Source organism: Ahaetulla prasina, chromosome 11, assembly GCF_028640845.1.
Source record: "Ahaetulla prasina isolate Xishuangbanna chromosome 11, ASM2864084v1, whole genome shotgun sequence".
Lineage (NCBI taxonomy): Eukaryota > Metazoa > Chordata > Lepidosauria > Squamata > Colubridae > Ahaetulla > Ahaetulla prasina.
This window is the reverse complement of record NC_080549.1, coordinates 24,702,916-24,713,937: the sequence shown is the minus strand read 5'-3', so window position 1 is coordinate 24,713,937 and position 11,022 is coordinate 24,702,916. Positions and strand designations below refer to the sequence as shown.

Below are 11,022 nucleotides of genomic sequence, written 5' to 3'. Positions count from 1 at the left end.
TAGGATGCATTTCCAAGCTTGAAGGAGAGGAGATAGAAATAATAACTAGGAAATTTTAAAAAAATCAAACATTTAGTATGCTTATACATCTTCACCTGACCTGCTTAAGCTGCTATGCAGAAGACATTCAATTAAAAGCAGAAGTTATGGAATGGAATTAAAAATAACTTTTAAAATGAGATATTTCAAAAGGGATCATAATTGCATTACTTTGTGATATGGAAGGGGAATTTGCACTTAGTAGAAATCCAGGGAAAACCAGTAAATCATGCTTAATTAAGTTGTGTAATGACTTCCATTCACACTACAAAGTAAATCTGAATGGTTTTAAATCTGTTAGCCTCTTTGATGGCTTTGTTTCAAGATATTGTGCAAATCAGTCATGGGATTCTTCAGTAACCCTGTTACAACTTACTTGGCCCTAACAAGGACTTCTTGTAGCAATAGCAATAGCATTTAGACTTATATACTGCTTTACAGTGCTTTACAGCCCTCTCTAAGTGGTTTACAGAGTCAGCCTATTGCCCCCCAAAATTTGGGTCTGCATTTTACCCACTTTGGAAGGATGGAAGGCTGAGTCAGCCTTGAGCCTGGTGAGAATTGAAGTGCCAAACTGCAGGCAGCCGGCAGTCAGCAGAAGTAGCTTGCAGTATTGCATGCTAATCACTGTGCCACCATGGCTCTTGTACTGACTTGCAGCATCTCCAACAATCATTATACTGAAATAACAGTACTGAAGATAGATGGCAAGTGGTTGTAATGATGGTTGGGTGACACTATGAGAAACTTTGAATCGCTAATGAAAAAATGGCCACAAATTCACTGAAATACTATTTTCCCCACCATTGTTGCTTTATGAAATGGGCCCAATGCATCCCTTTCCTCAGTCAAAATAAAACCAAATACAGGGGGCAATTTGCTAATTTCACATTCCAGAGAAAATAGATTTGAGCAAAACATGCTCTTCAGACATTTGTGTTGACAGAACATGCTGGCTAAGTTGAAGGTCCCTCATTTTCCAAGTGCCTGCTGGGACTTAATCAAGCTGACAGTTTAAAAGAGGAATGGCCCCCCCCGGAATCAGAATAGCAGATGGTGGGGAGAGTAGTTAAGAAGTCACACCAACTACTTGCAGTTTCCGGGTTCTCCCCTTTGTTGCTTTCATTGTAAGTCAGCTTACTTTGCCCCCTGCCTTTATCTCAAAAGTCACCTCCAAATACAGAGGGGGTTGCCTTAGTCCCACACAGTGAGACTTTATGAATTTAAAGTGCTTTTAGGCCTGTAGCTCCCTAGGTGGGTTTGCACTGTTGGAAATGGGGGGAAGAGTTCCTCAACAGACCTTCGCCCCACCCATGAATTACACAACCTTCTTGAGGGGCGGAGAATAAACAGGCAATACTGAAGGAGGGGGGTGGGTTCCTCGGTCTCTGCCCCGCGTTCTACCTGGGCTGACATGCCCAAGACACGCCCTCCTCAATCACGTTTCCCCCAAAAACACTGGAATCGCGGGGGCGGCTTCGGAGGCCTCCTGCTGCTTGCGGGGAGCTGTCCGACGCCGGAGGTGCTGAAGCGGGATGGCGAGAAGCCATTTTGGCTGGCTCGACTCATCCCAGCCCGACTCGGCTCGTCGTCATCGCGCGTGAGCTGTGGGCTGCGCGCGCATGTGTGTGTGTTTTCAAAGGTTGTTTCGATATTGCATAGCAGAGAAAAATCTGATTAAACAAAAAAAAAAGGGGGGGGGCGTCCCTGTTAAACGACCTGAGCTTTCCCCGCGGCGGTATTCCGTGCAAAGGAGTCCGCTGTAGCGAGCATTTAAACTCTTACATTCCAGCTCAAGTCGGAACGGTGCAACTGATCGCCGCATTTTCACCCACAAACCACACATACCCCAGCCCCTAAAACTGGGCTTATTTGAAAGAGAGCCAAGACCCCACATCCATCCTGCTCCTACCTTTATTGCCTTCCTCCCCTCAATTCCCGTCCTGAAGGCAGATCTCACAAGAACTGTTAATGATCCCCCCGCTCCCAACAAAATATCACTTTTTTTAAAAAATCAAATCAGGATTCAGGATCCATTCGGACCCTCCTCCCCGCCCACTCCTGAGATCCAGGTTTAACACTAAACGCGAAGGGACTTTAGAATTAATCAAGAAAAGGCCTTAAGGGCAAAGACCCCCGTTTTGCAATTACTCTCCACTGAATCTGTCGGGGACGCCGCTTTGGCCAACTTGCCGCCTCCTCCTTTTGCAGGGAGCCCCCAGCCAAAGTCGGACGCTTCTTGACTCTGGTTTGGCAAATCAGGTATAAGAAAATAACCTCGGGTTTCCTTTCCCAGAAAGTCGGCTGTCGCGTGTGTCTGCGCTGGGTTTTCTTTCCTTCCTGCCGCGGAGAATAGGGAAGCCGAGAATCCAGAAGGAAACGGGCGTGGTGCGGCAGTGGGGTGGGTGGGTGAGTGGGCGTGTTGGCTTCCAGCTGCCTCTGGGCCAGCCCACCTCTACACATCGCTGGACGTCCTGGGTCGGGAGGAGAAGCCGGCCGGGATGCAGCCGCAGCAAGCCAGCCACAGAGACTTCTGGATCTCGGGGTTGCGGAAAGCATAGATGATGGGGTTGAGGAGCGAGTGGCAGGCGGCCGGCAGGGCCAAGGAGTAGGTGTAGACGGCCGGGTAGGAGGCGTCGGCCACCAGGGAGTAGATGGCGAAGGGCACCCAGCAGAGGGCGAACGTGCCCAGGATGAGCGAGAGCGTGGAGAGTCCCTTGCGCGTGGAGGTGGCCTGCGCGCTGGCGATGAACTGGTGCTGGACGGCGATTTGCTGGGCGTGCCGGCAGGCGATGCGGCAGATCTGCCCGTAGAGCTGCAGCATCAGGGCGAAGAGGAGCAGGAAGGCCACGGCCAGCACGGCGGCGTTGTCCCTGGTGACCGGCCGCAGGACGCTGCAGGCGCTGGGCTGGCGCAGGCAGTTCCAGCCCAGCAGCGGGAGGAGCCCGACGGCCAGGCAGACTAGCCAGAGCAGCAGCAGCAAGGCGGCGGTGAAGGTCCGCGTGCGCTCCGAGTGGTAGGTGAGCGCGTTGGAGAGCGACAGGTAGCGGTCCACGGTGATGGCCAACAGGCTGCAGACCGAGGCCGAGAAGGCGGCGAGAAGCAGCCCGGCCGCGCTCAGCGTCGCCGCCTCGCTGGGTGGCTGCACCAGGTACTGCACGCTGAAGTTGACCACCAGCCCCAGCCCGGCCAGCAGGTCCGCCAGCGCCAGGCTGCCGATCATCAGAAAGGGCGGCGCCCGCAGGCTGGGCGCGTAGAAGAGCACGGCCAGCACCAGCGCGTTCTCGCCCGCCATCACCGTCCCGGTGGCGCACAGCGCGATGTCCCAGGGGCTCACCGCACCCGCCACGGCCAGGGCTGCGGCCGCGTCTCCGCCGCCCGCCCCGGCCTCCTCTCCGGCCGCGGTGGCGGCGGGCGACAGGTCGACGGCAGGGCTGCCCGCGGCGGCCGAGAGGTGGGTGGGCGGCCAGAGACTGGCCAGCGGCAGCGAAGAGGCGTTGAAGAGCACCAAGAGCCGCTGCTGCTGTTGCTGTTGCTGCTGCTGGCGGAACTGCTCCTCCATGGCGGCGGCGGCGGCGGCCGGGTTGGGGAACATCGCTGCGGGAGGAAGGAGGCTGGGAGAGTCAAAGGGAAGAGGAAGCCTAAACGCCCCGGCCATCTCCGGCCCCTCTGCACCTCGTCCCCGGGAAGGCTCCCCTCCGACATCGCCCGCAAAGGCAGGCCGAAGCCGCCTCCTGCTTGAGCAGGGGGTTAGACTAGAAGACCTCAAGGTCCCTTCCAACCCTGTTATTCTGTTAAAACCACCCCACCTCAGCCCCTTCCCTTGGATCTTTTGCCTTCCAGGTCCTGGAGGGAAGGGTCCTTAACGAGCCCGTTTTTCACAATGTGATCCGCTCCCTTTTCCTTCACCAGAAGGTAAATTTTGCATTGGGGACAAGTTCCCATCATTTTCCTCTTCCACTTCCTTCCTTTCTTCCTAGGCTTCCAATGTTGGCTCGCTACCTGTCTGCCGCCGAGGAGAATGGGATATCTAGTGCGATACTTGTGGAGAGTTGGGGGAGCAGGTATTTCCCCTCCCCCGGAGGATGCAGCGGCGGTGACATCATCACCAGCTCCGCTTTTAGCTGCAGCCAAAGGGTAGGCAAAGCATCCCCTTCTCGCTGGCTTTCTCCCGAGTTTGGAGCGTGAGTCTTTGGTTCAATTTCTTGAACTTGAAGCTGGGGCTTCCCGGGGGCTGGAGCCTCCTCTCCCACCCCCCACCCCCGCCGTTCTTCCTAAAGTCTGTCCTCACTACTGAGGCAAAGCGGCGGCTGGAAGTCGCTGCAAAGGAGCGACTCTCGTCCCTTCAGATCTCCAGTAGGGAAAGCGCCACGTCTGCTCCACAACTGCGGCTGGCGTCCCCTACCCCGCCGGACTCTCCGCTGCTGCAACGAACCCTTTTGAAAACAGGTTTCCTGGCCCGATAGGCCACCCGCCCTCGCCCGCTTCGCTCCCAACCGCTCCCTCCGTGCAAGGATGACCTGCGCCTCATTTCAGGGTCTTTGCCGCCTCCCCTCCCCCTCCACGCAGTCCGGAAAGAGCCAGAACAGGCTCCCGCTGTTCTTCTGAGAGGGGGCCGGGCCGGGACCGGGAGGTTCGCGCGAGACCCCGCAGACGGGCGGAGGAAACCGCTGGCGGGTGAGGCGGCTTCTGCTGGTGCTGGTGGGGCAGTGCGAAAACCCGAAGAAACGCCACCCTTCCCCCGTGCCCCACACTCTCCCCTCGACCGGCTAGCCAAACGACCTCAGCGGACCGGGCTCTCCCTCCGCCGGCGCGCAGGGGAAATGCCCCGCCACCCGGCGGCGCTTGTGCAGGGATGATGCCTGCACAAGGCTGGTCCGGGGCGGCCGCTTGGAAGTGTTCCTTCGGGTCCGAGGAGCGAGGGAGGGGCGCTTGAAACAGCCTCTTTTTTACCTGGACAATCTCGGGTCCGGCTTGCTTCTCCGCGCCCCGCTGGTTCAGTCTGGGGCGCAACCGGCGCGTCCTTCCCGGGCGAGCATGGCCGGAGAGGCTGGCGGATGGCTGGCAGCCCGCAGCTCTGAATATTCTTCGCCCTTTGGGTCTGCTGATAAATCTCCCCTCTGACGTCAAAAGTCTCCGCTTCTATTCATGACCGGCTCCAAGGCTGTGAATCAGCGGCGCCCGTGATCAGAATAACAACCAGGGCGCCTGGTTCGCTCTCCCCCCGCCCGCTCCTTCGAGGTGTACCCAGATGCTCCGGCGTAAGAAGCGAAGCCCCGCCCGGCCCTCGCTGGAATTTCATTCATAAGCTGGCTGGGACGCCCCCCCCCCTCTTCTCCAAGGTCAGCTATTCCAGGCTGGCTTTCTGGGGAGGGCGGGGAGAAGACGCTGCCAAAACTGGCCGGCCTGGAATGATATGCAAGGGAAGCCGTCTGCTTGTTTGTTTGTTTGTTTGCTTGCTTGTTTGCTTGTTTAAGCATTTATAAATCTGCCCATCTTATAACCAATTCTGGGCAACTCTCTTGGTGCGAATCTGCGGTTGATGCGTCCAGTCCTGTGGGGAGCGGAGGTGGACTGTGGTTGTTGGGAAGGGAGGAAGCTGCTGCCAGCCTTCTCTGGGGAAAAGAATAATGAATAATGAATAATTTAATTTCTATACCGCCCTTCTCCCGAAGGACTCAGGGCGGTTTACAGCCAGGTAAAAAACACAATAGTGATTCAAGAAAGTGATTCAAGGGTATTTGGCTTCTTGTTCGGCTTCCCCCACTCCCGGTCTCCATCGGCTGATTCCAAGTAAACCCCACGGGAAGCGCAGGTGCATCAAGCTACAAAATTCCCAGGCAGGAAAAAGTAATTTTGAGGCAAGGCAATCACGTCTTCTCGCAGCACATCTGTGGAACCCCAAAGGTAGAAATGTAGTCAACTCATATCCTTCATGGAGCCATTTCCTCTCCCCCAGACAAATAATTTGAATTAATGTGGGATGGGAAAGAGTATATGTGTGTGTGGTTAAGAAAATAGTTTTGGGAGGATGGAGAAGTATCTGTCTCTCAGTCTATACATGGTAAGACATTGAGTATATATGTGTAATATATACTTTAGTGCAAAGAAACCAAACTTTACACACCCAGTAGCTGAACAGGAAAGGGAGACATTAGAATAGAATAGAATAGAATAGAATAGAATAGAATAGAATAGAATAGAATAGAATAGAATAGAATAGAATAGAATTTTATTGGCCAAGTGTGATTGGACACACAAGGAATTTGTCTTGGTGCATATGCTCTCAGTGTACATAAAAGAAAAGATACGTTCATCAAGGTACAACATTTACAACACAATTGATGATCAATATATCAATATAAATCATAAGGATTGCCAGCAACAAGTTATAGTCATACAGTCATAAGTGGAAAGAGATTGGTGATGGGAACTATGAAACGATTAATAGTAGTGCAGATTCAGTAAATAGTCTGACAGTGTTGAGGGAATTATTTGTTTAGCAGAGTGATGGCCTCCGGGAAAAAACTGTTCTTGTGTCTAGTTGTTCTGGTGTGCAGTGCTCTATAGCGTCGTTTTGAGGGTAGGAGTTGAAACAGTTTATGTCCTGGATGTGAGGGATCTGTAAATATTTTCACGGCTCTCTTCTTGATTCGTGCAGTATACAGGTCCTCAATGGAAGGCAAGTTGGTAGCAATTATTTTTTCTGCAGCTCTAATTATCCTCTGAAGTCTGTGTTTTTCTTGTTGGGTTGCAGAACCGAACCAGACAGTTATAGAGGTGCAAATGACAGACTCAATACTTCCTCTGTAGATTATTGGCATCTGAAAATATGGACCCAGTTTGTGGCTGCTGTAAAAATGCGAAGTCCCTGCTGGAGATCACTAAGAGGGAAATTGCAAAGAAAACAGCTCACTAAGTTTCTCCTGGCATGATCTGTGCAGATCCAGTCACCAGAAAGGGAGATCTGTTGATCTGGAGAATGATTAATGGATTGGAATCAGTTCACCTCATTCTGCTTCTTGATGTTAGTTTATTCATGTCAGAAGCATCACAACTAAAATCAGACATACTATATGAAATAAAATATAAAAATACAAAATTGAAATATGTACAAGTTAAACAGATTTTGTCCAGAAACTAGCAACATTCATTGCATTCTGTTGTGGTGCTATGAGGTCTCAAATGTGCGCTGATCGGGGCACAAAGGGCAGGTATATCATGTCACCACAATCGTAAAAGGCAGACCCCACTGGACAGTCCCCCTTTGTTTAAGATGTTTCTGGTTACCCCGGTGCAGTCTATTCAATGATTTCCATACTTCTTGATGTAGCTGTAAAATGAAGAAACAATGACAAAAAAATAGGGAGCAATCAAAAAGGGATTTGGAACAGCCAAAGAATAACGAGAAAAGAAGATGGAGCATAGTTTGAAGATGGAGAAAGGATGAGTCAAGGCTGTGTATTGTCACAGGATCTGTTCGACTTACATGCTGAGCTGCTAGGCTAGGAAGAGCAGAAATTTGGGAGAAGCATCAAACCATGTGAGATATGCTGATGGGACCACTTTGGTGATTAGGTCCAGTGAAAAGGAATCTTTTCTTGAAGATCAAACAAAGATGAAAGCTGGTCCACTGCCTTCAAAAACAAAACAAAGGGCATAAAATTTTATCAGTGAGCAATGTCAACCCAATGCAAACGATCAGAGAATGAATGGAAGAAGTGGCTCCTAAAATGTACATCAGGAGTGTCCACCCTTGACAACTTTAAGACCTGTGGACTTCAACTCCCAAAATTCTGGGACTTGAAGTCCACAACTCTTAAAATTGAGAAGGGTGAACACCCTGTTCTACAAGAAAAGTGATAGTAGTCAGGAAATAGAAAGCCATCTGCTATATGGAGAAAACTATGACAGATAAGTCAACATATTGAAATGTGGAGACCTCAAACTAACAACAATGGTATATATTGTCAAGAGTATGATTTCTCACATTATAATTCAAGGGCTGTGAAAGATGGGACAGTAGAAAGGCTGAATGAAGAAAAGCTCATGACATTGAATGGTTGGAGGTACCTTGGACAGCAACAACAATGTTCAATAGTTGAATGAAATAAAATCAGTCTGTATAGCGGTAGCTTATTGGAAAAATCACAAGTAGTAAAAAAAAATAAAAGGCAAACAGAAGACAAAGTGACTAGATGCCATCAATGGTGACTCAACAAAAGGAGCTTGGAGAAACTCAGAGTAGCTGTAACTCACAAGAAAACCTCTCCCCACCGATAACCAAGACTGGATGGAACCAACAGAGGAACTGGCACTTGGGTCTGGCAAAAGCTGGGAAGTATGGAAATCACTGAATAGTGCATGGGTACAACAAGATCTGGAGACACGCTGAACAAATGGGGCTGTCTGGTGCCTTCTGCCCTTTGCAATTGTGTTGACATTGTTGTGGTCCGCCAGCAGCTTGCGAAGCTGGCAACGGAGTTGGACAGCAATGAGGCTGGGGAAGGCCCAGATGAGGGCTCTGCGTCGGTGGTGGGGTCAGGGCCATCAGGGAGTGAGGTGCGGACTCCAGAGCCTCCAGAGCCTGATAGTAGTGAAGCAGAGGAACAGGAGGAGTCTGTTCCTAATGCACGGATGAGAAGAGCTGCCAGAAGACAAGAGCAGCTCAAGCAAAGAGTACAACTTCGGAGTAGGGCCAAGAGATGATTGGTCCCTCCCATAAGGCTTAAAACAGACCAGCAACAGCATTTGCTGGAAAACAATGTTGATAGCTTCGTCTTCTTACATTTATTTTTGTATCGGTGTCTTCTGAAAGGCCTTTGGAAGTTTGCCTAATTGGGCCAAGGTTGGTGATAGGACTGAGGAATTTGTGTTGGGAGGAATTTGCTTTAATTTAGTTGAACTACGCTGAGAATGAAGTAATTCTAAGCTGTTCAAATAAAGTTTGTTTGTTTTTTCACTGACTGAGTTTCCTACTACTTACTTGGGCCTGGGTCACAACAGACATGCAGACAACACCACATATGTATACCTGCCCTTTGTGTCTTGATCAGTGCACACTTGATCTCTTGGCACCATGACAGAATGCAATTAAGGCCGGTAGTTTCCGGGCAAGATCTGTTTAATTTGTTCATATTTCAAATGTTGTATTTTATATTTTAAATTTTATGTCATATAAAATGCCTTATTTTAATTGTGATGCTTCTGATACAAATAAATGAAAATCAAGTTGTGAAGTAGTCATAGTGGCAGTTTATTGATTGATTACTCTTGTGACTTTATCAATAAAATAAAAATAAAATAATAAAGTAAAATAAAGTCATGAAAACTGAACCACAATATTTTGATGGCTATTTTCAATTCTAGTCGGCATTCTTTAAATCCCAGTTGCCTGGGAGAAAAAAAAAGGAAGAAAATGATAACCTTCCTCAACAGGATTCTGAGCTTCTTGGGTGCATCCAACTGATTCATTTTCCAAAGGCTCTTGGTCTCACCCAGCCTCAGGCCCCTTCACTTGTTCTTAACCAAACACTGAATCCTGAACCATTTCAATGTAGACAGATTGGTTTTGAACAATTTTATACTCCTAAATCTATAGAGGGAATAGATGTCTTGGGACAACAAAGGTTTTAATAAATAACTTGGGTATTGGATGTTTTTAAAAAAAGGTAAAAGAGACATTTTGAAAAAGGAAAAATGGAAGAATGTAACACTTCAAGCTCTTGGCTGGAATTCATGAGAAACTTGCAAAATACAAATAATCTTTTATTAGTACAGGCCCTTCCCACATTTCCTCAGAAAGAAGTCAGGAAATATTGGAAAGGTCTTAATTTGTATATATTCCAGCTGTTTATGTCCCTTTTCCTCCTCCTCCTCCTCCTCCCCCCCTCCCCTTCCCCCTTCCTCTCCAAGTGATGTGATATGCTGCAGGAAAATAGTTAAAAATGGAAAAACAAGGGAAGGAGAACTACTGACATCATCTAGGTTGTAGCACCTGGGAAACCATTTTATACCTCCAAATAGGGGTCTTAAGGTCTCTGAGATTTAGCATAGCTCTTTTACCTTTTAAATCTTCCATCTTTAAATTCATTTAAAAACTTGCCCTCATTTCATTGCATCACCAGCCATATAGTAGTTTACAGAGCCTGGAGAAAATAGAATTTTGTTTTATCTGCAAGGGTTTTTGAATTTGATGTTTTTATTTAATTAAAATTAAGCAAATGAAATGGTGTTTAAAAGGGTATATTTAGGAAAGCAAGTGAAAGCAAACAGATAAAGAAGAATCAGTCTTAAAATGTGTTTCCCCAACACAGAAACTTGGTGGATATGTTTAAAAACCATATACTTCTGTACATGAATATTCAAAGGCTTTCAACTATGTGCGCAATGCTACATGTCTTTAATTTTAGCATATTTAACCTGCTTGCATAAGAAAGCTGCTACTCCCTTGCTACCAACTTCATATTTTGGAGGGATTGGAATAGCACCGATTTCTTTTTTCATATCTTCACAATTCTTATAAATAGAATTCTAGAGCACATTTCAGATTTTTAGATTGGAACAGAATTCTGTATTTTCTCTCAAAGGTACCACACAGTGCATAAGCAGTTCTCTATATCCAATATTTAAAGAATTCAGAAGACAGAAAATGACAGCCAATTAGCTGTTAGACATACACTTTTATGCCCCGTCACATACAGTACAATTTTGAATCCAGATTCCTGGAGATAGATTTGAAGGACTACCAAGAAACAGTCAATATGGACTGAAATAAGTCACTTCTAAGCATCTGGCAAGAAACAGGAGTAACAAGTAGCAATGAAATCATGAGTGATCGTAAGTATTATATATTGCAACACCGAAATGCACAGTAATACTGCAGGTTGCAAAATTTGGGTCTGTCTAGTCTAGTGAAAAGAAGGAGTAGCGGAGACATGTTAGCATTGTCCCAGTATTTGAGCGGGTGCTACAAAGAGGAGG

At 48.1% G+C, this 11,022-nt stretch overlaps 1 protein-coding gene across 1 annotated transcript; it reads right to left on the bottom strand.

The window, feature by feature from the left end:
- Positions 1–2,494: 2,494 nt before the first annotated feature.
- On the bottom strand, positions 2,495–5,120 carry LOC131205018 (G-protein coupled receptor 12-like). Its single transcript, XM_058196804.1, has 2 exons — positions 4,993–5,120; positions 2,495–3,636 (listed from the first exon to the last, which is right to left on the bottom strand). Exon 2 carries the CDS (start codon positions 3,632–3,634, stop codon positions 2,495–2,497), a length of 1,140 nt encoding a protein of 379 aa, XP_058052787.1. The 5' UTR covers positions 3,635–3,636; positions 4,993–5,120.
- Positions 5,121–11,022: the final 5,902 nt, after the last annotated feature.

Excerpts from the sequence above, each read along its gene's own strand:
- LOC131205018 (XM_058196804.1), bottom strand. The coding sequence starts at position 3,634 with ATGTTCCCCAACCCGGCCGCCGCCGCCGCCGCCATGGAGGAGCAGTTC.